A 26,828-nucleotide genomic window follows, 5' to 3' on the forward strand; every position below is an offset into this window, starting at 1 on the left:
GTCTGCTGTGTTTCTAATTGTGCCCTGAGAAAGTTTTATTGTCTCATGACTGGTTTTGTTCTGATTTAATTCACTGTTCCTCTGAGCACAGTTTAGATACTGCAGTACTTTGAATTTATTTGTGTATTAATTACTGGATTTAATTAGCTTTGCTGTATTGCTAGGCATCTGTTTCCTCAGCTGACTTCAGAAATCACCCTGATTCTTTGATTAGTTTGCTTTCACCCCCCCTAGATAATTCAACTGGTGCAAAATGACAACTCTAGGAAGAAGCTCTTGCTGTTTCATTGTTAGGCAGTATACTGAAATCTCATGATAACTGTTAACCTAACTATAAAGGAAGGAATCTCTGTCTGTATGTCTGTCTTTCTCTCTGTATGTGTGTCCTTCGCATATCTTAAGAACCATTCATCTGACTGACTCCACACTTGGTGGATGTATGGCTGGGGACCCGAGGGAGTGCAGTGTCAAATTTGGTGCAATTTAGATATGTTTAATATTAATGAACCTTGAATAAACCACTCTGTACAGGGGCAGGTTGGAACTTCAGACTCTGCTGACTGACTCCAGCATGTCAAGGAGAGACAAGAGACGAGGTGTGATGCAAGTCAGAGAAAAGTGCTCTAAAAGGAGAAAAGTAGTCACAGCGAAAACAGAGCTTTTAATCAAGACATTCTTACACTGTGTCTAGACAGAAAGTGTAGCATTAGCAGCACATTAAGCAGATCAGCAAAACAAGTTTCTACACAGGAGGCGTTCAGGTACATGGCTGAGTGCAGGCCGCCTGCATCTTGTAAGCGCTTAGAGCCCAAAACACAATGACCATATGTGTGTAAAACGAAGTAAATACTTTCCTCGGGCAGTTCAAAACCAGTTTGTCTCATATGTTCCGAGACCGTGGCGATTGTGAAGCACTACTACAGACAAAGCACAAATCTTTGGAGTAAACATTCCCACTCAAATCTGAACTGAAGGCACAGAAAATAGGATTGATATAAGAGCCCAATATGATCGATCCACTTTATTTATTACTTTATTTTTAAATGCAGCCCTTATTTTAGGATACTTGAAATGAGAAAAGAACATTTATTTATTATTAGACTACTTATTATTTGTAACATCTATGTTGTTTTTGATTCCTGAATCATTTTCTACAAATCCCTAATATATTCTAGGATACTAGAAATACAGGCATAAGAGAAATAAACCATAATGCAACATAATAAACCAGAAATACAAAACTGCATTACCCATCATTATATTTTGCATTGTTACAGTCTTTTGTCATTTTCTTTCTCGATAAAATTGTAGAGTTTGAACCTTTGGTGTCCTTGAGTTGCATAGTGGTAGTGCTGAACATAGAGACACAGAACAATTTGCCATTATACTGTCTTCCTCTTTTAAATATGCTGTTGTTTGAAATATTATTGCTTTTAAAGAAACCTAATCTTGACCCCCTGGACATCAGTATTTACAGAGTAATCTCCAAATTACTATTTCTCTCCAAAGTCTTGGAAAAAGTAGTATTATCTCAGTTAATATTGTTCATGAATAACAATGACATCTGACAAACTGCCCTTCTGAGGGTTACTAACAATCTCTTGGTTGCATCTGATGCTAGTGACTTCTCATTTCTTATTCTGGACCTTAGCACTGCATTTGACATGGTTGACCCTAGCATCTAGCATCTACCTTAAGAAGTGGGTTAGCATCTCTGATCTTGCTTTTTGCTGGTTCAAATCTTATCTCAACCGTAGAACATTCTCACTATCACTATCACTGTCACTATTGGTAATGCTTCATCCTCCACTGCTCATCTTACCTGTGGCGTTCCACAAGGCTCAGTTTTAGGTCCATTTTTATTTTCAATATACATGTTTCTTCTTGAGAAAATTATTTGAAAATCTAAAATTATTTTTCACATTTATGCAGATGACGTCCAGCTCACACACTCCTGTTTTTAATATTTTATTATATGTTTTTTTTATTAAAATCTTTGGATTTCAAATAAAATTATTATGAATTATTATATAATATAATGATGTATAAAATGATCAAATAACACAATGCTAAATTTCAACTACAGCAACAAATGAGTGTATATGTAGATAGGCACCATCGTTTTCAATAGCATATGTGCAAATATGCTTAAAGCAGCAATAATTGATTTTTTGGCCACTTAGAGGTAGCTGAACAAGCTGTAAACGCAACATTGACATATTATCACCTTGTGAAATTCATATGGCAAACATGTTTGTAAACTGTTACATATTTACACATCCAGGAAACACAGAGCAGCATTGACATTCAAAATTATCATCAACATCTGCTGAATGAAGTCCAATGTTCACTCTCCTTTTCCAGCTGCTACATTCTCCGCCTTTGTCTCTAGTTTCTAACTTTGCATATCTGCTTTTTGGTGCTGAGCTGGTAGCCTGCAGGGGGTTTCTTTTCTGAAAATGATGCTGATGAGAGCGGTGAGAGTGAACCAAAACACGACGCCAAAAAAATTTGTAGAGCTGAGAGAAACTGCAGAGTCACGAAATAAACGACTACAAGCAACTCCTCTTACATTACGTCAGAAGACCTAATGCAAACATGCAAACACTGATTAGTGCAGCTTTAAAAAAGTAGAGGGCGAGTTTTCCTCTTCAGCCCTGCATGTTTTGCACCAAATTGTACCCAGGGAAAACTGAATGAAATGCACAGGAAACAATTAATTCACTTCACTGATTTTCACAGTGATGGCCTAATTTTTCTGCAGCTATTATGTGATGCTATCAAAATGTATTTGAGAATTAAATAATGAGGGCTTCAGGTGCACTAGGGATGGATGTACACAGAAACATCAGTCTATATTGACAGGGGAGGGTTCGGGATGGATTGATAAAGAGAAGAATAGTGAGAAAGAAAGCAGGGCTGAAGTAAGGAGAAATTAAACTTTAATGTTCCTTTTGGCGGGAAATGGGTCATTGCAGCTGGAAAGAAAAAAAATAAACAAACAACTGTGATATAAATACTTCATACTGAAGGCAAGGCGATGTCTATCTTTTGTATTAGTTGTCATTAGTGTGTTTAAAATGTAAGATTGTGCATGCTTGCCTGATTAGAAAAAAAGGGTTACAATAATAGTTGAGATACCTTGAAATTTGAAATTTAGAGGAACAGAGGATAAATGCAGAGAGGATTAACATAATATAAATATAAATATAAATAAATAAATAGACTCTCTATAGACTCTTTACATGATAGATAACGTTACTACTTTTAGGAAAGGTCAAACATTTGGATTGAGAGCATGTAAATGAAAAAAGGGGTGACAACAGCTTGCTGGAAAGACAAGTATTGTCATCAGAAGCTACGGAGAACCATATTAAAACCAAAGACCTTATCTCCTCGATGGAAAAGCTTTCGGGCCCGGAGGAGTATCTGCCATTTAAAAGCCATAACCCAAAACAAAGAAGTAAACTGCAGCTCCCTGAAACCAATAAGTTGTCCTTCAGCCATTTATTCCTCAGAGAGCCCACCTATAGTACATCATTCACTTAATAATCATCCAAGCCAACTTCAATCCACATTTGATTTGTTTCAGTGCTCTCCCAGAGCCAGGGGCAAGGTCTGGGTAAAGCTGTTTATCAGACTGAATTGAAGGCGCCAAAATACGTCCTAAGAGGTTGGATATTTGTGTTTCTTCACCTACAATAATTCAGCTTCTGAGCAGCAGGTCTAAATCAGTTTGTGGAGCTGCTTTTCATCTGTTTAATAGAAACAATTCACCATATCTGCTCAAATGCTAAAATCAGGTGATCAAAACCGAACAGTAAAATATGAACTTTCACCTAAACAGCAGTGATTCACAGAAATTTGGACTCAACGACAATATATGGAAGTATCAGTTGCAACTAAAGCCTGACAAAGCCTGATAAATGGACTATGCAGAGATATATATATATATATATATATTAACTGCAAAATGTCCTGCTCAGAACATTTCTTGGTCGAATTGTTTAAAAAAATATAAATAAAAAAAGGAATCCTATAGATATATTTATTTATGTTATGGGTGTCCTGTATCTGTCAGGCTATAGTGGAAACACTGAACACTGCTTTAGCTGCGGTATCTAGTTATGATTGCTGCACATGTCATATACACACATCCTAGTAGGTTACAGAAATACTGCTTCGTAAACAACTTCTTTCTGGTATCTATAAGCATCATTTGATGCTCAAGCTACTGTGAAAGAAAATAGTGTACTAGCAACAAGAACAAGACTTTTCTAAGTAAGTCTTTATTGAACCTATCCTGAGTTTGTGTGTGGCCAACACATAATTTCCATGGTTGCCAAAAAAGATTAGTGTGTAGTGTAGTGTAGTGTAGTGTAGTGTAATGTAGCTGCTTATGGGAGCTAGCAGCTTCTTTAAATGTTTAATTGTAGAGTTACTTCCTTAAGGACAAACCTTCATGGGAAAGCAAGAGTGCTGACTGTTGCCTTTATTTGTCTTTATCTGTCTGAAATTCACTGTTGACTTTATAATAAGTAATAAGTGACTTTCAGATTTAAGCTAACATCTGTCCCAACATAAATCTTCTGTCTCTTACTTACAACAAAACACACGATTGGGTCTTCTCTTACTTTTAGTGTTACTATATCTAAAAATTGGCATGAACAATATGAAATTTGGCAAACTTTGTTTGAGAGGTGTACGTGTTTTTGCACATATGTACTGTATGACAAAATATGACATCAGCTGTTTCATGTTACATCTAAAAATAAGAGCAGCCATGTGAGAAAACCTATTTGTCTACGTTAGCCTCCTCCTTTTAATGAGGAAATACGGATTATTTCTGATAGCTAAAACATGTAGCTGACAGTTTGGAGAAAAAACTACAGATGTGTCCACATAACAGATACCAAAACTGCTTCAAAGCCACCACTGTGGGCAGTTTAATACATAAAAATGGTTGTTTATTTCTGCTTAAACTTATTAATCAACCATTAAAATATTAACCACAATAAAAATAGGCAAGTTAGGCTACATTTACTTTGTAGTTGTGGGGCACCCATGTTGCTGTTGGACATTCACCCTGTTCTTCCCATTCATGGAGTGACAATAGCATCCTGTCATTAATAGAAATAATATTGAATACTCCTTATAATATGATATGCAACTAATTCTGCTTGAAACGATGTCCTGCCCAATTTCTATTTTTAGGTTTTTCCCTGATAGTAGTAACCTTCAATATCTTTGATTACACCAGCAATCACCAGAATGCCATAGTCTATAAAGTTCATCACCATGTGGACAACATGGGGTGTTCTTAATTGACTGCCTTGATTAAGGAGTGGTGACAGAGTGATGAACTACTGGGCCAATTTTTCCAATTATAATTTTATTTTTGTAAGGCTCTCTCTCTCTCTCTTTCTCTCTCTCTCCCTCTCTCTCTCTCTCTCTCTCTCTCTCTATCTTTCTCTCTCTCTCTCTCAGTCTCATCATCTTCCTTGAAGTTTTTATCTCCCCTCTGAGCTGATTTAGAGCCAGTGGAGTGTGTTCTATAATCATAGCCTAATGACAGATAATCTGAAGAACACTAAATGACTTTAATCCTAGCCTAATGACAGATAATAGCACTATACTCCTACTGCATGTGTGTGTGTGTGTGTGTGTCTATGCTGATTTGCATTCTCGCCCTCATCACTGAGTGTTTAAATGACGGTGACTCTCTGGTTCCTCGGAGTCACCGGTTGGACCTCAAGTTTTAAACTTGAAGCTAATAAAATTAAAACTTTTTAGTGTACTTTCTGCCTGCAGAGAGAAATGGAGGCGTACTGTCCTACCTGAAAGTCAAATGTAAAAAACTTTTTGTGTGTCACAGTCGGGAGACAGAAACTGTTGAGGAAGAGGATGTGACATTCATTTATATATAGACAAGTTCTGCCCAGTTGTCCTCTTATTAAACTTTATGAGGACAGACTTGATGGAGTTTTCTTTGCCTTGAACTGACCAGCGTCTCAGCTAATTTGGCCATAAGATCTGCATGGTTCAGTTATTCACATGCTCGGTGCTGAATGAACGGTTTGATTATTCAGCTGCTGCAGGCTGTGGAGGGATTTAATATGAGTTACAGTAAATTATTGAGATGCTGGAGGCTGAATGGCAAATACAGGGGTGTTATTACTCACCCAATGATGGCTATTTGGTGCCTTCTAAAAGAGTTGGTTATTTAAGCCGTGGAGGCTCCAGGGGAGTATTAGGAGGGCTTGATTAAATCTCTGAGTTCATGAAGTATCCCCCATCTCTTCCAGGATTAATCTGGTAAAGAAAATGCTGAGGATTGCACTGAGAAGAACAAAGCCAGTGGTATTTGGTGGGAATATGTGGTGAAATTCTCTACAAACCTCCTGGTCCTTCATGATTCATGTGAGGGCAGCATCAGCAACAGTCAGGATGAGGGAAAAAGTAAAGTAGCTGAGGATAAATCCCCTTCATATTTCTTCTTTAGTGTCATTTATGGAAATATGTGCAGTCAAAGTGGAGCCATGAATGGGATCTGATGAAGTCAAGGTTAAAGGACTGCAGTCCATCTGTTTGATATTAGGACCTACTGGACCGCTGTATTTGTTCAAGGCCGTCGCCAGAAGAAGTCTGTCTCCCCAAAAAAATGAAGCCATTTATCATATGGAGCTGTCGTCATCAAAGACGACATGTTGTCACTTTAAATATTGGCTTTCATCTGCCGAGGTCATGATACTCTGTCACATGAGACAGCATGCTGAAACAATAAATGGATTTTACACTTATAACTCTATTTGCAGGAGTGGATACATTAGTTATGACTGTCATAATTGGATATTATACTGGGGGACGTTAAACTTACCAACTGTAACTGCATTAGTTACCAAGGTCACCATGCTCTCTCAGTTCATTGTCCACACAGAGGAAAGTCTTTGCTGCAGCCGGTGGAAACAAAACATATTTCAAGAAGTGGAACATGGTAAAAAATAACCAAAACAATACAAGCACTACATTAATATAAAAAACTAAAACTTTAAAGTTCATGTCAAACTCATGTCAAATGCATAACTTGTATTAAAAGCTGAAACTCTGGCCTGATTGTGGTACTAGAGAAAAGCTCTGCAGGGTCACCAGTCACATTAGGATTCATCCAAGAATTCATGTGACCGTGAACATCCCCAGCAGATTTTTAATGAAAATTTGGCCATTAGTTTACTGTATATCTGTGTACAAAGTTACAATTAGCTACACCTCATGAAAGAAATCTTTGGGGTGTATGAACGTGCTTCGTAATTTTCATTGCAAGTGTCCATTTTAGATTACTGTTTCCTGTGTAAAACTAGATATTTTGGTCTGATGGTGGCACAAGAAGGAACCTCAGGTAATCATCAAAAATCATCATTAATCTTCTGGAGATCTTGAATATACTCGGCAAATTTCGTAGAAATCAGGGCATTCATATTTATGAAAAATGTTGTGAACTAAAGGTTTTGGTCAAGGAGAGATTTTGACCTGATTGTGGCCCTAGACCAGCGTAAATTGCTTCATTTTGCTTCACTTCATTCATTCAGCCTTGACAACATTGTGTGTTGATAGTTGATTTTTTTGTGTGCATTTTGTGTTTCTTTTGTTTTGCTCTAATCAATTCAGTTGACACAGAACTTGCAGCAACTTTTGCTGCAGTTAACTTAATGTTCTTTCACATTGATTAAGGTAATATGTTGACTTAAGAATTTCCTTTTCTTTAAACCGACTTACAACAACTTGTACACTTGGTAGGTTGCTCGCTATGTAGGAAGATTAATCTCAATCCTACCTGCTGAGCTTTGATTGGTCAGTAATTTCTCCAAGTGGAGGAAACAGTCATCAGTGGGCTCAATACCAGACCTTTTTGAATTGCTGAACAAATCTGAGATGTGGGCAGTGACGCAGAGGTCTGGCACCAGGCTCGCACTTTACAAATAGTGATGGTCAGACCCTCCTTTGTGAAGAGGAGTTCTTCAACTTGTGACAGACTGGTAGGTCCCTTCAGCTAGACAAGGCTAAATATGGCTGACCCTGGAGGGAAAGGTTGGAACAGACGACATCAGGGTTTTGATGCACTCGGGGTTTTGATGGAAATGAGAGGCTACCAGAGACTCCATATCAAGACCTTTGTCCCTCATTCTCAGCCGGTTAAACACCAATGTTTCCTAGATGGTTTGACAGATGAAAATTGCTTTTGTCAAAAGCATTTGACCTCATCCATGCACTCATGAAAGAGTCTACCATGTGCTACCCTTATGTGAGTCATCTCTGTCACTGAAAGTCCTGGTACTGGCAGCTTTTCAGCCGCTCTTTTTGCAACATAAAGCTGAGATCTGATGCCTGTTCCATTGTTTCCATTAGTCAATACATGACGTCCAGAGAGACTTAACTTTTCTATATCATGATAGATATAGTCATTATCGCCCCGCGGGAGATCTGTTTTCACAGCCTATACAGAAACATACAGACATCCACACAACAACATACCGATATACAGGGTGTGATTTGTGAAATAAGGGGATTCGTGAAAATCAATCAAAAGTAACATTTATAAAATAATTAAGAACTTAGATAAAACAATTACGGCAGATATATTTTAGTCCATAAAAAAAAAGGAATTCATCGAGTAGCGTGATGTTTTCACCCTCACCGAAGTGATGTCAAGTTCTTTCTTTCTCTCATGCAGACACATAGGAGATGTGATTATATACAACAAAACAAAAGGTTAAATGCTAATTTAACATGCCAGAATTAAAATGCTACTTTCAGTGCTATGAATAGCGCCACTTGACCAGATGTGCCAGTACAATTAATGTCATGTTTAATGCAGCGTGCAGCAAACTTCAATGTTGAATAGAAAATAATCACAACATGCAATAGCACAAGGTGCTGTCATCATAAAAATAAATATGCTACAGTATATGCCTGCTTGTCAGACTAAGAAAACAGTCTGTTTTGATGACAGATTTCTGTCTTCTTTTTATGCTTTCCTGTGGAGGGGTCATCTATGGCATGTCGCCCCTCTTTTACCCACGTCTCTGTAAATCTCCGAGCAGGGAAGGAGGCAACCCGTGGTCCATTGACAGTATCATCACGTAGCTTAGACGCTGTGTCATCTCTATTGTCACACGAGCGCTGACAGTGAAAGTCCATCTCTGATTTTATTGTTTGCACTATAGACTGTTCTCACGTTGCAGTGCTTTGCGAGATTTTTTTTCAAATAGCCTATTTTTATTATGAGGGGGATAAATTTTTGTCCCCACCAGGGATTAAAATAACTCAACAGAGGCAGGGATATAGACCAGGGGGGGTGAAATCTCCACCAATCCCCCCTGGCAAATCACACCCTGCCGATATGCACAATACATAAACTCATATGTGAATATTATGATTATAAAAAGGACAAAACTTCTGCCAAAGCGAGCTCTTTTTCTATTTTAAAGTTCTGTATCTACGATCAAACGGCAGCAGTGTGAAATATGGATTGAGGGGGTGATCACTGTCATGTGCTATTATGAGTATAAGACATGATCGCTCTGTTATGAGTTTGTTTTTGTTGGAGATAGTTAACAAGGTAAAGAAACAGAACAACAGGATGGGTTGAATTTCGCTGCGGTAAAGCAACAACAGGAGGTGGGGGGGCGCAACACACAGTGAGCTGAGTTTGTGTATGGAGTCTTTATTGGGATTGTTTATGGATATCAGTGATGTGTTGATCAAAAGTGAATTTATTGACTATAATGAGTCCAAGATGTTTGAAGTTACTGACCTGTTCAACCGTCTTGCCGTGAATTGAGATGGAGTTAAGCCCAGTGGGGGGGTATGTTTGATGTGCTAATGACCAGTTCTTTTGTTTGGTCCGTGTTCAGTTGGAAGTAGCTGTCAGTGCACCATTGTGTGAAGAGAGAAATGGAGGATAGGCTGTAACAGAGCTGTTGTCATTGAGTAGTCCCAGTATGGCAATGTTATCAAAGTATTTGAGGTATGTGGTAAAGGGTGAAGGGATGATATAGTCATTTTTGATTTGTGTAGAGGGTCATAGGCACCTGTTATACGTTAACACCCACTCATCCCAGCCCTACCTCGCAAAACAAAACAACAAAAAAAAAGATATGAAAATGATTGGGCACTTAATTTGCCTAATTAGAATGAACAAACAGCACAAACTGTATAAAAACTGCTCTTGAATCTATTTAATTATTCATGTAATTTATTTAATTTATTATGTAGTTATTTAGTTCTTGCTGGAGATCTGCCTGAATCAAAAATTCCTGGCACAGCAGATCACCATAAGCCTGGAAAAAAGTGTGTGGGACAATGTACATAACAAAGAAAATAATTAGTTAACCCTGAGGCTGCTTGCAATAATTAAAATTAATTAAAACAATATCATGAGTGACTGGCATGAAGACGGATCCTCAGCCATCTGTGGAGGCAGGTGCTCAGTCGTGGTCTTAGAGGTTTTTGGTGCCACAGGTGAACTTTACCTCGTACTATAAACTTTTTTTTAAAAAAAGGTCTAGTTGTTAATGGACTGGATGTGTTATACTGACTGCAACGACCTTGGTTTGAACGTTTTTCACAAGGTGATGCAAATTGCTTCACTTTTATATCAATGCACTGTAAGAAAAACCTGTGTGGTCAAAACCTAAAGGGGGCTGTCAGGACCTCAAGAAAGTTTAATATCAGAATGAACACAGCTTTTGCTCACAGTTAAAACTCTACTTTGCCCTATCTCCCGACATTGCTAGATTTCCCTGTGGGTGCTCAAGCTCCTGGGCACCCACAGAATCGGCGCCTATGTAGAGGGTGTAAAGGAAGGGACTGAAGACGCAGCCCTTAGGGGCTCCAGTTTTGTTGATGATGGTTGATGATGTTACTGTGCCCATTCTTACAGTCTGTGGTCTGTTGCTGAGAAGGTTTTGAATTTAGTAGATGAGAAGTGGAGGGATGTTGAGATGGTGGAGTTTCTTGATCATCTGATGGCTTCGAATTGTGTTGAAGGCAGAACTGAAATCAACATAGAAGATTGAAGCAAAGTTGTTGCGTGATTCCAGATTTTGGAGGAGGGGTTGAATGCTGAAATGCTGATTAAGTAAGGTTCTTGGATAAAGCTTACCCTGTCAGAGGAGTGCCTAATACTCTATATTAAACTTAACATTGTAATACATTTGCTTGACTGGTGCTTTCCACTTTGCTCCATGCTGCTCGTGTTAATTCCAGTGCATCTACATCACTCCAAGGTGTCCTCTCAACACACTGAGATAGATGCTGCTCATAGTTTAATGTTCTCTCTGCTGTGTATTTTTTTATGAACCCATGTAACCTCAGCTTCACAAACTGCTGCTCTGATATTCTGCAGCAACTGCTGATGAGAAGAAGCACAGCCGGTCAGTTTGTATTAGAGAGGAGGAGACAGAGCTGAGTCAGTGGCCATTAAAGACTGAAGGGTAAGGCTGAATTTCAACAACAAGAAGACAGAGCTAAATCAGAGGTAAGCACTTTGAGGTGAAACAGAGGAGGAACTAGGGGGAGGAATAAGGGTGGACAATGGGAAGAAGAAGAGCAATGTAAAGTGTGACAGGATAAACTTCAGGGGTCAGAGTCTGCAGGCTCTCTGGTAGCTGGTAGCAGTATTCCCTCTGTGTGTCTCACAACTGCAGTGACATTTTCTACTGCCTTTCCCATTTTATCCCTCACTGACTTTGCTGAATATGTGTGTGGGCTACCATCCGCTTTTTGGATGCACCGCCTCACATCTTTGAGATTTGACTTCATGAGACAAAGCAGGAGGCAAAGGAGGAGGAGGAGGAGGAGGAGGATGACAGGAGGGACAGCAGGTATGACGGAAAGTTAGAAAGTAGATGGGGCAGAAATGAGCGAGGAAGGAAAGAAGGCAGGGGAAAACGCAAGAAGTCTGAAGATAAGAGTGTAGAAAAGACAGGAGGAAGAGGAGCAGGAGGAGGAAGAGTAAGGAGGATTATGGTGAAGGGAGGAATCAGGAAGAGGAGAAAGGAAGGACGATAAGAAAGTGTGTCTAGCTAATAGTTTCCCCTGTCTGTTCCCCTGCCGTGACATTCTCAACTGCCTCTACAATTTCACCCCCACTGGCTTCTAAGGGAGTGTGCATGTTCATGTTCAGCTCTCAGTTTTGCAGAGCCCCAAGAGTACTGGGTTTCTGCAAGACTACACTGGTATAAATATTAATGTCTGGCCAATAAAAGTGAAAGTTTAAGGAACAGCTTTTCACCATTCTCTGGATCTGTCTGTGTTTGTGTCAGTGTCAGCGCTTCCTGAAAGATCAAACCTGGCTCACATTTTCTTGTTTTTATCATCGTGCCCAAATACATTTGATAACATTTTATTCAGCTGCTTGATTGCTGAGGATTGAAATACAGGACTGCATTAGATATGGCTTTACAATGTTGTCTACAGAAACAACAAACAAGCTCTACTTGTAGAAATTCAAAGTTGTTACCCTGGATTTGCTTTGTAAGGGTTCAAGGAGGTATCAAGGGTATATCTAATCTAAAGTTTAGCTACATATATGTGTAAACAAGAATGTAAATGCATAAATACAGTAAGCAGATCATTCCTGCAAGTTAAGCAAGGACATTCCTTTGCATTGTAATGGATATGACAGTGTGGCACTTTGCATTACAACTCACAGTAATAAAAAGGTAAAAATGGAATAATATCTTGTATCAGGCTAAGAGATAATATTGTGTAATTACAGGAGTTGTAGCCGAGTTATGAGAATATATTGCCTGGACTCTCCCATAGAAAAGCTCCAGGAAGTAGCTGGTGGAAAGAGGGGAAAACAAACGTTAACAAAATGCATGTAGCTAGTTAAAAACATTAGATTTCAGCATGTCAAGGGATTATTTTAGCACCATATGTCTACCAGAGAGGAAAAGGTAGTTTATAGCATATGCTGAAACCCGTAACATTAAGATGCAATACATGAATGCAAGGGCTGACATCACGTCTACAGTTGAGATAGCATAACTGTAGAGCAAACTCCACTACATTAACAGGCTGGCATGATACTTCTCACAGCTGATATGATGAGTACAGTTTGTAAATGTAGGTGAGGAAATTACACACACAGACACGCAATCATTTCCCATTCAGGCTCTTTTTACAGTTCATTTCAGCTGAATGCAGGTTAGCTATTCTGTGATTTAAACATCTATTACAAACACTGCATACTTTTCAATTAAACAGCTTTTCTGTTTTTACTTTCATGTGTGTTCTCTGTGACTAGCAGCGTGTCCAGGTATATGTGTCGTTTTTACGGAGGTTTTTGAGCTGCAGGCTATCTGTGCAGCTCAGGTCGGGTCTGTCTCTCCCACCGCTCAGCACACAGCTCTGTAACGTTATCCACTTTTGTCTTAAAGGCTCAGTTTTTTGGTTCAGCAGCTTAGTTCTGGGTTCTTTACCCTGTCGGTAGTGCATCCCACCACACAGCAGCTTTTAGGTTTTTTTCTGTTGTTTGCTAGCAGACAGAAATGACAAGGACGCACTTTCACTCAATACAAAGTCAATGGAGAGGGATGAATTGTTTTCTCCTCTGGGGTGGGTAAGACTTAAATGCTCTCTGTCTCTATTGCCACCTCAATTAAAGAGCAGCACACAGCTGCCTCCCTAAGCTTTTCTATGGGATTAGACAATCCCAAATGGGGCTAATTTCAACCCTCTTTCCAGCCACAACCAACAGCTTTAAGTGAAAAAGCTCTTATAAACTCATTGTACATAACCTGCCAAGCTTTAAACAGGCATACAGAGTTAGCAGCTAGCACCTGGACATATAGCATTGGAACATGATACATTGGGGGCAGACAGACAGGTGACAAATTAAGTCTTAGTAAGGTGTTGAGCCACCACATGCTGCCAGAACAGCTTCAATGTGCCTTGACATTGATTCTACAGTCTCTGAACTCTTCTGGAGGGATGAACACCATTCTTCCAAAAAATATTCCCTCATTTGGTGTTTTGATGATGGTGGTGGAGAGCATTGTCTAACAGGTCAGTCCAAAATCTCTCATATGTGTTCAGTTGGGTTGAGATGTTGTGACTGTGAAGGTCATATCATATGATTCACATCATTTTCATACTCATCAAACCATTCAGTGACCCCTTGTGCCCTATAGGTGGGGGTATTGTCATCCTGGAAGAGACCACTCCCATCAAGATAGAAATGTTTCATCACAGGATAAAGGTGATGACTCAGAACAACTTTGTATTGATTTGCAGTGACGCTTCCCTCTAAGGTGACAAGTGGACCCAAACCATATCAGCAAAATGCCCCCCACAGCATAACAGAGCCACCAGATCCCCTCACTGTAGGGGTCAAGCATTCAGGCCTGTACCGGCTTTTCTTTTAATTTGTCACCCATCTGTATTTCCGTCAGTGGAGACAAACCAGACCTTGAGGGACAGTGAAGGTACTTAAGAAGCCAAATTAATACAAATGTTACTCTGTGTCCACTGGGTGTGTAAATAAATACTGTTTGCTATAATAACCCATCAGCCAAACAAACAAAATAAAATAGATTAGTTGATTAATACATTAAAATTAAAAAATATATATAATGCAACATTGAAATTTCATTTCAAATAGTGATTTTTTTGTAAAAAACTGGGCTTCATACTTTCTTAATGATATCCACGGTAGTTTCTGTGTAATAACTATGAGTTATTATTATGACATGTGTTCCCCTATTCTTTCCTTTGAGTTTCCATTATTACCCTATCACAAAAAAATGAACCCTCAACTAAACCCTTGTATAAGATAGATATTGGTATTAACCCGATATTGGCCCATTTTTCCCCACTCAGTTATTACAACATATATCCCATTATAGCTTTGTTATTTCACAGCTGTGATGTACAGTGCTCATATGTGAACAGATGTTACTGGACTCTCTGAGCAGTCCGTTATAGTTCTGCTGGTCCTCTGGGAGCAGAAAGTAGCTGCAGGAGGTTTTAAGGTCTTGCCTGTTCATATCACAACAGTGTGATAAATTCTGACCCCAGCAACCAAACACCAAAAAATTGAATTTTTGCGAAGTGCATTATCAGCACGAAGATAAAATACTTGAAGCTGCAGGAAAAAGATTAAATTTGAGGCAGGCAGAGAACAAATGTACATAAAACTGGTCTGGAGCAATGAAACCTTAAAATCCTCTGCTCTCTAACCGGCACCATCACCTGTATCTTTCTAGATTCGGTGTGTCCTTCATTTCTGAGCAAAGCCCTAATTGACATTTGTCAAAAGAGAGGAAAGCTGAGCTCGGAGTGAGTGCGGGTCAGGGGAAGGATGGAGGGCATCAAATTATCTGCAGAGAAGTTTTTAAGGGGCACTTATCTTCAGATGTCTCCCGAGGGACGGTGGCTGTAAAGTAAGACTAAGTAGATGTTGTGACTGCAACTCCTGTTGTGGTTTAGAGAAGGTGTGAAGAGGCTGTACACACACACACACACACACACGCAGAGAGAGGCTGCTCCATTGATGCCTTTAGTCACGACATCCAGTTTCTCTCCTTTGGATCTAATATAAAATGTGTGTTACTGCAGTGCCAGTGCGGAGATTTGGGGTCTCCATAGACCAGCTGTTATAGTGACGGTGTAAAGGGCCTGTCTGGGGGTGTGATCTTCGTAGCTTGGCTGCTCCAGAGGCTGCAGCTCCCCACACCACAACAATATATTCTAGATAAATCTCTTTTTCCATCCCAGCCAGCTCTCTAGTGGACCATCACGGTGCCAGCTGTGCTTTATAGATTAGTGACGCATCTTAGAAGAAGTACAGAAGTGCAGTATGGAGTTTTGTAGATGTGATGGTTAAAGCAGTATTTTATATCCATATATCCCCTTTTGCCCCAAAAACAAAAATAAATTAGGACATTTTTTCAGACTCTGTGTCACTTTTAGTGTTCTTCTATTGCAGCTCTGACCAACATATAGAGCTAGAGCTGAAATTAGGCAAAATCTACAAGATGAAGAATTACATAACACCTCAATATCAATAATGTAACAGTATTTTTAATATTAATAATGGTGTCACACACCACTTAAAGCCTGTATGTGTAGATTTCTTTTTAACATAATTATAGCAGGAAATCATCCCCCATGCACAGGTATAGTGCAGTCTACAGTATATGCTGCTTTCAGTCCATTCATCTTAGTGTCTTCTTGATACTAACCTTCAAATTCTAGTCATAGAGGCTTTCATTTCAAATGATAACTACACCCTCTAATTCTGCTAGCACCCTCCCTCCCAGTATCTCTGGAGTGGGAGGCAACGACTGTAATCATTTTGAGCAGAAAAGCTGTTATGTATGTAATATATTGTTTAAAAAAGTAACCTGTACTAACGTTATATACCAACAAGAATCTACGTGGTTATGTGTGCAGCGGAAAATTAATTTGTAGTTCCTCTTTGAAGTCAGCTATCAGCAATATTTTATATTAAAACAATGTATCAAATTACAATGTGTAATATCAGAGGCATTGCTCGCAGTGATGAACCAACAGAGAATTATCAGCTCCCCTCGGCTTTATGGAGCTTTATAGTGAGTTTCAGCTCATTTCAGCTCAACTTTACTGTTTTGGTTCACTCTCTGCCCTGATAGTGTCATTTTCGGCCGCAGCAGGCAGCTGTTTTCAGAGCAAAAAACTCTAAAAACCCACTGTACACTACCTGCTCAGAATTAAATGACAAACATAGTGGAGCATTTAGCAGCTTAAAGAGCCAGATATTTCCCTCAGGAGTTGGTAGAGAGCAAAAACAGAGCTAAAGGAGAGTGAAAATCGGACTTACATTCACCAGGTGGACAGATAGACGACTCGAAATGAATGATAATGTTGCTCCGTAACTGCTGGATGTGGAAATAAGCAACTGTTTGCCAAGAAGCTCAACATATTGAAAAGTTGTGTTCCCAACTTGTTTCCACTGCCCCCAGTTGGCCAAAAATAGAGTTGAGACTCACCTTTTCAAGTTGTCTTGATACATTTAAATGACAGCTTTCACACCTGCCAAAATTAACTCAACAAAATTGGCAAATAGTTTAGGAGTGAAAGCACCTTAAGAAAACAAAAAGACGTATGGATGCTGTATCATGATATGATATAATCCACAAATATCCGGTCTCACACCACCATGTAATGATTGCGTTGATGTAGTGTTCAACTCTGACTGCACTTAAAATGTAGTTTAGGCAGTGGATTGCCTGCTGTGCTTATAAAAAGACAAAAAGTGCAGTCAGTGAGACTGATTTGCATAAAAAGGGTTTGTAGTATAAGCTCTTCTACAGGGTGCAATGCAGAGTTTTTCAATTTTATAAATCCCAAGCGTCCAATTCAGCGTATAATTTTTGAAATAAATTCGATTTGTGAAGGTGCTTGGATCTCGTGAATATCCTTGTGTGTTGTATTTTATTTGAACGACAGAAGAAAATTACATTTTGTGCCAGTTTTTTTTTTTTTCCATGGAGGCTTGTTGGTTTTCTGCTCTCTATTAAGAGATATTTACAAGCAAATATGCTCAGATCATTTACTTAGTGCAGCTTGTGAATTAGTAGATATTTTATGATACTGTATCTCCCCATTGAGCCATTAGGACGAGTGATGTAGCCTGCAGCATACCCTCTAAATCTGCATAATTTCATCATTTACAGTGAATGTTTTGGGGTTTTACTCTTTTTTTTTCAGCTGTGTTTGAAGTGAACTCTTGTTTCTCAGCAGCTCTGTCTGTGTTTATGCGAGTTAAACCTGGCTGTTTAAAGATGAAGAGATTTTAAATGTCGCTGTTTTGATCACTTCATTTGGTTGATGTCTGGTCTCCCACACAGCCACCCACGTCGTTGCTCAGCGTGATGAGCCTCAGTGAGAAGGATGATTGTTCTATCCTTCAAAGGCAGCGGTAGATTGGTGCAAAGTGGTGTATGCATTAGGATGCTGTTTATATGAATATATATGTGTGGGCTTTATCCTCACAAGTACAGATTGTACTGTTCATAATGACCTTTTTATCTTGTAGGAATAGTGTGTTTGACAGCTGGATGAAGAGCTGGAAATACAGGAAGGAGCAAATACTATTCTTATTGTTAGCAGACAGAAGTGGAAGGTGCTGAGCCTCACAGTTTGGTAGCTGTCAGTCAGACGCTTTAGCCAGAGGCGTCTGCTGAGAAGACGACCGGCAGGGAAGAGGAGGAGGAGGAAGACGTGCCTGAGATACTTAAGGGTTCTTCAAAGCATTGAAAGACATTGAACAGTAAATTGCAGTCCAGCTGAAATCACACTTAGTCAAAATAAAAGTCAACGTATTTTTTTAAATGTATTGTTAATAGCTTTTTATTATTAAAAGGAAGAAAAAAGGTCTTTGGGGAAATATCGGAAATGCTTCTTTTTTATCTGAGCTGGCTTCTAAACTTGCGCTGTAGCTAAATGTCATGGGCAGACAGTGTGCTGTTAGCAGTGGTACTGTAGAGTAAGAACCACAGCAGCATCAGTCTGGAGTGAAGTGACATTTCCAGCTATGATTACAAGAGAGAATTTTCTAGTTAGTCACCTCTGCAGTTAAGGTCTGGTAAAGGTTAGTTATCTGAATCTACATAGGCAGGGATTTCATGATTAAAGGAAACCAACGTTGACTGTTGGTAGGAGATGTGATATGAACTGTGGTCTCTTCTGAGTGCAGACAGTCATTATTCATGATGACAAGATGTCTCATGTCAGGAACACGTAACATAAAAAAAAAAAAAAAGTCCATTGCTGCTGCTTTTTTTCTGAGGATCATCTAAAGGACTTTTTTTTAGGTCCCACAGACCAGCGTTGTCTATTAGCTGGTAGGAGACCCTGTGCAATGACTTATTATGTATACATCAAAAGTTAATTTACAAAAACATTTCTGAACAATTAAAATTGTATAGCATGAAAAGAAAATAATATCAGTGTAATATTTTAGTAGGGAATCTCCATCACAAGTGGCCAATGTGTTTCATCAAATGTTAATATGAGCTGCATTTCTATATATTATCCATATTTCCCATATTTATGTATGGAATTACTAGCCTCTAAAACTAGCAGAGTAGAGCAACCAGCAAAATGTTTATATATTTTTAATTAAATATAACAATCAATGATTCTGCTGAATAAAACAATTACTACATGAGGAAATATATATTTTCTTGATGCATATTTAGTCAGCAGTTTGTATGATTTAGTATGGTTGGGCAATATGAATATTATGTAGTAATGTATTGACCTCAGTAAGAGTAAATCAATAATAAATACCAAAATGTTTAAAAATACAATTTTCCAATGGTCACGAATGCTTCCTGACATCTACAAGTGTAAATCTTTAACAGCTGTTAAATATACTAAACTTCTATATTAAGCAACATGAGATAGAAGCAAATAACTTGCTGGTGAGTCTTGTAGTTATTTTGGGGTAAAATTTGGGTAAAACGTTTGCAGAACATGAACAAAAATGTTTTTTTTTATGTGAATAATAAGAAAATAAAAACTTTTCGGTCTATGTTTGAACTCTATGACATTGAGGAAACCAGTCTTGCCTGTGATTGTTCTTTCTTTAAGGTTTTCTCTGTCTGTGTATATCTTGGGAGGAGCAGGCCGGACCCATGCGAGTCAAACTGGAGGTAGAAGTTGTGCGGATTAGTAAAATGAGAATTGACGTTTTCTACTTGAGGATGATTGTTAGTGCTCTGGAGCAAAAACAACCATCGGTGGAGCCTCATTATCCTGCTTACTGCTACATGCTCTGAATGTCTGAATAAGTTGGCTCATACGGAGAAACACTGAACTCTGGGTTTGTGGGGCTTATAGGGGCTCTGAAGTGCAGGACCTTCTGTTCACTGCTGCTTGTTGAGGTGATGGTGGAGCTCGGTATTCAGGCTCTGTCACTGTGGGCTCTTTGTTATCCAGCAAAAGAGTAAAGAAGTGAACAATGCAGGTGAATGATGTGGTCTTCTCATTTTATTCATGTCAGCGGTGATTAAATATATTTGACGGTGTGAAGGCCTCGTTCCTCCAGAGATTTTTATTTAATCGTTTTTACCGCTGTCAAACTCGCCATTTGTCATTTTCAGCAAAATGATAAACTTGACACCGGATAGATGGATGAAAGGCTGAGCGATGGGTGTCCAGGAGGATATTTGTTGAACTGAAAAGATATTTTCCATCACTCAGATGTCAACATAATGGTTTCCTGCCCTTGTTGGTTGAGTTTTGTGCAACTTCCCGTATTTTATTGTTTCACCTGCAGCGGGACAGCCTTTTTTTTTTGTGGGCCAGTATTAGATTAGTTAATGTTGTTATTCTGCACCACAGTAGAGGCGGTGAAACTTCTGTCCTCAAGAAAAAAAAAAACTTTCCACTCCTCCTAACTTGCTCTAAATTAATCTTTTCTTGAAGTAAAAAAAAAATAATCCTATCTAAAATCTAATTCTATTGTGATTCTGACACTTTAAACTCCTTACTGTCTGTTGCTACTTTTAGAGATACACAAATGTCAATTTTTTTTCTGCTGTTGCTGGATGCCTCCAATGTAAATGTCAGGAGAAAACTGTTTTTCTGTGAGTTTACCCTCTATCAGACGTCGAGGCTGACAGAAAGAGAAAGGAGGTGCATTAGTTTTCCAGCAGTATTAGTTTGTGTCGGAGAGGAAGGTGCAGTAGTTTAATATTCCAGGAAGCTCTCTGTCTAACACAGTCAGGGTCAGTGTTGAGGTTCAGTGGCTGCAGAGTCCAGCAGGTATTGAACATTTAGCCGCATTTTCTGAGCTGTCTGTGTTTGTGCTCCACTGGTCACACTGTTGGGACGTCGACTCTTAAATGCCAAAGTTCCACCGAGAAAAAAACGTCCCGGTGTTTTCAAATTGTTTCTCTTTCTGTCAAGCGTTACCTCAGCCAGGCTGTGCTCTCACCACACATTATCTCCTCAGGGATTACAGCACTCGGCATTGGAGAGCCTTCCCTCTCATTTCACCTCCTCAGACTACTGTAATTCACCTGTTTTTCGCACTGAGGGCTCCCCCACCACCCACAGTAATAAGTGTGTGTCAGGCCGAGACCTGCAGGGATAAAGACTATCAGGACGAGCTTCAGAGGACCAAAGAGTTGGAGTCCTTCTGATGATTGTTGAGTAGCTGGACCGCATTTAAAAACCACTTGACTGTCAAACAGAGGAATTAAATATGCCTAGAGCTCAAAACCAATGCATAACTACCAATAGAATTATCTATCTATCCATTGTCTGCTCTCATATTTCGGATCAGATTCCGGCTTGAGGCTGCATTAAGGGCCAGTATACGATAAAAAAGGAGTTTTTGGAGCTGTTAATGATGCAAAGATATTCCAGTTAAGCCCCGGATTAAAAATAGAGGTCTGGGAATGCACGTGATATGTCTCCTTTAAAGATTTTTGTTACTGATGGGAGGAGGACTATAATTATAACAAAGTATCACATACAAGATCCAATACTATTATCTATCTAATTAACACGTCGAAGATTCGGGCTGAGAAGTGGCCCTATAGATGGAGTAGTATTCTCCTATAAAAAGTGAAGTCATCAGTCCGCGGTGGATATCGAGAGGCAGATGAAGACCTCGTGCTGTTGAGATGAAGTACACTAATGCTGACAGAGTAATCGAAGCTAAAGCCTTGTCAGAGTTGTGGGCCGGGATCGGACTGCAGCGTGCATCATAGTAATTGGCTCTTGTCTCAGCGGTGGAGAACAACATCCATTAACGGAGAGGCTTTAGATGGAGGCGGCATCAGTTTGGAGTTTGCAATTTTTTTAACTCGCAGTTTGGAGCTCGAGAGGAAAACTTTGAATATCAATCGAATGTATGGAGGAAAATTACACTGTGCAGACCATCTCATAAAACAAATATTAAATTCTACTGTGTTTCTTTTTTACTGTTTTGTATATTTACTCATGTCATGCAATTTTAACAAATAAAATAGCTGCAGCAACACATCCCTGGTGCTAAAATTTAAAAAATATTGCATGCATTTATGTTATATGTGTGCATTAGTGTATGTTTAATGGTTTCCTATGTGACTTTGAGAGAGAAGGCAATTAAAACCAGTCCAATTAGAGGTTATTGATTGCATTATGTATAGTCTATGATGTTTTTATTACAGCCGATCATCCATAAAGCATTAAAGTGTCTGAAACATTAAAGGTTTCTTCTGACAACACTGATTTGTCTCCATCAGCACTCAGCCAGTAATGAGCCAGTCAGGACGCCATTCGTCATGATTACAACGTTCATTTATCCATCTCGGCAGTATTACACCATTCATTCATCCAAGTGGACTTTATTACTCTGTTCATTCATGGTGCCATTACAGCTGAAAGCTTCCACCTGAGGAACATTAAACCTGCTTCTGAATGATTGGACTCCACTCTGCCATTCATGTTAATGTTCAGAGACTCAAAAGGTTTTCGTCGTTAATGTCACTGAAAAGGGTTTAATACTTGTGTGTGTTCAGAAAATTGCACCCTTTGCTCCCACGAAACTCCCACCTGATAAACTATGAGCTTTTATAGTTTATCAGCTTTTCAGGACGTCTTTAGTCTGAAAAAGATGTTTTTAACAATACAAACAGTTTTTTCACTCAGGCTGAGAGATGGAGAATAATCAATCTCCTACTGTTGTATCAACCTACTGTTGAGAACTACTTATTGTTCACCGAGAGACTGGAGCATAATGTTAAAGGCCTGTTTTCACCAAGCTGACATTAAACCTGCAGCTCAATGATAAAAAAAAAAAAACTCCACTCCTCCTTTCTCAGCCAGTCAGTGGTTTTTAACGAGGCTTCTGGTGTTCTGGTCCACTAAGTGCTGTATCATTCAGGATAAGTGAAGTACTTCTGTTCGACTACGTCCATTCTTCTGAGCCTCTTGATTTTGTTTCCTTTACTCAAGATGAACTGATGCTCCTGTGGGTTTTTTTTCTTTTTTTTTTTGGATACAAAAGTCTGAATATTTTCTGATTTGAGAAGGTCGTCCAAAATGTCTACAGACCAAGTAGTATCTTGTTTCACTGGTAAAAAGTGTGCAACTGCAGAAATGTCTGAAATATTTGAAGGACGGTCTTGTTTGATTAAAAAAACCCTTTTTTAAATGGAAAACAGAGATGTGCTTTCTTAAACAGAGGGCACAGAGCTCCTTATTGAGTCTTACTGACTTCAACAATAAAGCTAAAATTGTGTGAATGTCATTTAACTAATAACGGATGCTTTGGTGTCTCTGTTACAGAAACAAAAGATAATGCAACACAGTAGGAGAGTATATAAAGTTGTGTTATTTGACCCTTATAGTCACGGATGTTTTGGTTTATGTACTCAGGCCTGATTAAAGCTTCTTTGCCTGATAATTAAGAGACCAGACCAAGTGTTTTGTAATGTCACCACCAATTTACAGGAGTGAGGGTGAAGAGTGAAGAAAAACATTGTTTTTTTATTTTTCTGCCACTAATGTTAGTATTTATTGAGTTTGTGGTTGCAAATTTTTTGTCCAAGTGAAAAATGCAGAAATCTCTACAAGGTCTTCCCATATCAGCAATTTGCTGTTTAAGTTGAGTTTTATTTTTGTTTTTGAGTCTGTTTCTATCAAGAACTCAGCAGGAAGTAATGTAACATGTTAAGTACTGAATGTCATAAACAAGACTAAAGGCTTGTCTACAGAGGAGACGTTTCAGCTAATCAATACACGGGCTACAAACAGGCTTGTGTTTCACTCACGCTGTACACACGTAACTGCAACTTCAAGTCTATTTTCCTAGGTTTTATTAGCCTTACTACGGTGATTGTTTGTTGGGCTCTGACTCCTGCCAAAATGTGGGTGACCTACACTCAACATTGTCCCTGAAGGCATCCTGTGTAGACAGAGACAGAGGACTGAAGCTGCTGCTGCTGCTCAGCTAACATGAGGCTGTACTGGGCACAGTGGTGCTTTGACTAAATGCTAGCGTCAACATGATAAGATGCTCAAAATGATAATGCTAACATGCTGAGGTATTATGTTTACCATCTTAGATTAAGGTTTTACCATGCTAACATTTGCTGATTAGCACTATTTGAGGTAAAGCAGCGGCTGATGGGAATGTCATTAGTTTTTGCAAGTATTTTGTCATAATTATTTAGTATTATTACACTAGACAAAGTGTTAGTACAACATGAAATGTTAATGATAAAAATTCAAAACCACAAATATGAATCTCAAAGCCACATCTTCACAACAAATGTGACACTTTTATATAAACAGCCTGTAAGGATTATTTCTGCAGCACAAATCTTTGTGCAGTGTTCATTTTAACTCAAGTTGGAGCTTTCACTTATAAAATCATAGTATTTAAAGACATGTAAGGCTTTTTTTCTGCTTTATGATTGGTTGACAGAGGTGTGTGACAGCGCGCTGGTGTCCAATCTGCAGCCATCAGCCTTCAGAAGCTCCTCACAGCTGTCCAGCAGCCATGGACCAGGCTTCGCCAAACTCAACAGGAGGGAAGGTGAGTAAGAGTTTCTGCTGTTTTTTGAATTATATTGGGATTATTTTATGCCTTTATTATACAGCAAGACTATAACAATGGCAGGAAATGAGGGAAGAGAGAGATGGTTCAACCCGGTTCAACCCCCAGGCCACCCTGGGGCACCACAGATATTGTTGTTTTTGATGAGCATGTATAACAAACCTCACCAGACTGGATAAATAACTACATACCTGTGCTGCAATCATTATCATTATCATTCATTTGGTTGTTATTGTTGTTGTCCGTGTACTGGGGCCTAGATTAGATTAGTGTGTTTGTGTTGTTTTCCTAAAAGCTTCTCCTTGAGTCCAGTAAAATGTTTACCAGACTCTAGCAGAGTGGTGCCAAATGTTTTCTCTGTTATTGAGAAGTTGCTCTGCAGCAGTGTAGCTCAGGAGCGCAGGAGAGACTTTTGTTAAGCTCAGTACACAGAGCACAAAACATCACAAACAGGGAAGTTTTTTACTGGATTCACAACAGATAACTCACCGGTGATTGAGAGACAGACAGAGGATCAGAATCATTTCTGAGGGAGAAGACAGAAGAAGAAAAATAAAAAAGAACAAGCAATAGCTCCCATCTTTGCTCTCTATAGGTGCTGTTTGTAGTGAAGGTTTATGCCAGAAGGATAAATGTGAGTTGTGTTTGTTCGTCTGACATAAAAACCCAGCAGGGAGTCCTGTGCTGGATGCTGATGTGAGGCTTTAACAAAATGAAGATCATGGTTTGTTGTGGAGCTTTCTGCAGGGAACGGGCTTCACTGCTTTATCCCGACATCAAAGCCCAGAATCAGCTGGGAGGGTGAGATGAGTTTAATCTGGATCTGAATGATTTTCACCACCCAGGAAACTAAGGAAGCTGAGCCTGCAGAACATCACTCAGTCCTCGGTTTGTTTGATGGTCGAGACTTTAAGCAAACACTATTCTTGTCGCTAAATGCTGCCGGCCTGCTCTCTCTGTTTACTGACGTGACTTTGATCTTTGGGTAACAGTGGACTGACAAGCACATTGTGGTCCTCTGTCTCTGCATTCTGTAGTTGATATTTTAATACGTCAAACTGACATTCGACTCTTTTTGAAATGCAACAGAGGAATCTAAATCTTACTTTTGTGTAAGTAAGATTTTGAATGCAAGACGTTTCCTTGTAAAGTATTTTCATACTATGGTATTACTGGTTTTACTTAAATATCTCAATACATCTTCCACCACTGCTGTTAGTGCTATAAAAAGGTACATGAATATAATAACAAGTCTTCCAAATTAAATGACTATATACGTTGTTTGTACCTGCACTCCAGAATGACCCATTAGAGAGTAATATGCTGCTTAAAAATAATGTTTTAGGGTGTGACAAAGCTGTGGTTAGGGTCTGGTTAGGTTTAGGCACAAAAACCACTTGGTTAGGGTTAGTGAAAGATGATGGTTTGGGTTAAAATGGTCACTTGAAATGTGGTTAAACGTGGCAACGATCGGTAACAGTAAACACCACGTTACGGTTATGAATGCAGTAACATGCAGTAATAATGTGCTGATGGTTTAAAAGGTGACACTCGTGGTTGGAAACGGGAAGCGAACAGTGGTCTCTTGCAGCTTTGGCTGCTTTCTTTTCGCCATCTAACTAACTATCCAGCCATCCTTCCAACCTGCCCCCTCCTCATAAGGTCGTGACCTTATACTGACGTCATCCGAACGTCGCCTACCTGTGTCATAATTACTACAGCCGCTAGATGGCGTCTGTAACTCAAACATAACTATAGGTTGTTTTTGGCCACTGAATTTACGACCTATAGTGTTGTTTTGTTTTGTGGGGAGAGGGTTGAATATGAACATGTAATAGACAGTTTATATCTGTAGATTAGACTCCTGTCTTTTCAGTTATTGTGGTAACTTTCCAAAAGCGTGTCTTATCAAAGAGTAAACATCTAAAATGGTAAAAATATGGTTTATCCAGGTGGGTTGGTGTTAAAGGATTATTTAAGGATACTGGATAAAACTTTATAAGTACAGATTACTTACTTGAAGGGGATCTTTTAATAGCCAGTATGAAGAGAAGGAATGATTACAGACTGTTGTTTTAAGACAATTGTGAACCTTTCCTTTAATCACAAAAGAACTCCTGGGTTGTGATGGACAACAGCTCGATGATATACAGTATGATTGTAGGATTATCTATCATCTATTGTTGCTTTGACAGCAAAATAAGGCATTACAAATAACTTCATT

The 26,828-nt window shown here is 39.0% G+C and overlaps 1 protein-coding gene across 3 annotated transcripts in view; it reads left to right on the forward strand.

Annotated features, from left to right (window-relative positions):
* The window catches only part of LOC121908486 (contactin-associated protein-like 4), a 135,222-nt gene that overhangs the window by 9,936 nt on the left and 98,458 nt on the right, over positions 1-26,828 (forward strand). For all 3 annotated transcript variants that reach the window (XM_042428536.1, XM_042428537.1, XM_042428538.1), the window contains exon 2: positions 24,473-24,583. In XM_042428536.1, coding sequence (XP_042284470.1) covers positions 24,473-24,583 — 111 coding nt within the window. The remainder of the gene's footprint in view (positions 1-24,472; positions 24,584-26,828) is intronic.

This window comes from Thunnus maccoyii, chromosome 12 (genome assembly GCF_910596095.1).
Source record: "Thunnus maccoyii chromosome 12, fThuMac1.1, whole genome shotgun sequence".
Taxonomy (NCBI): Eukaryota; Metazoa; Chordata; class Actinopteri; order Scombriformes; family Scombridae; genus Thunnus; species Thunnus maccoyii.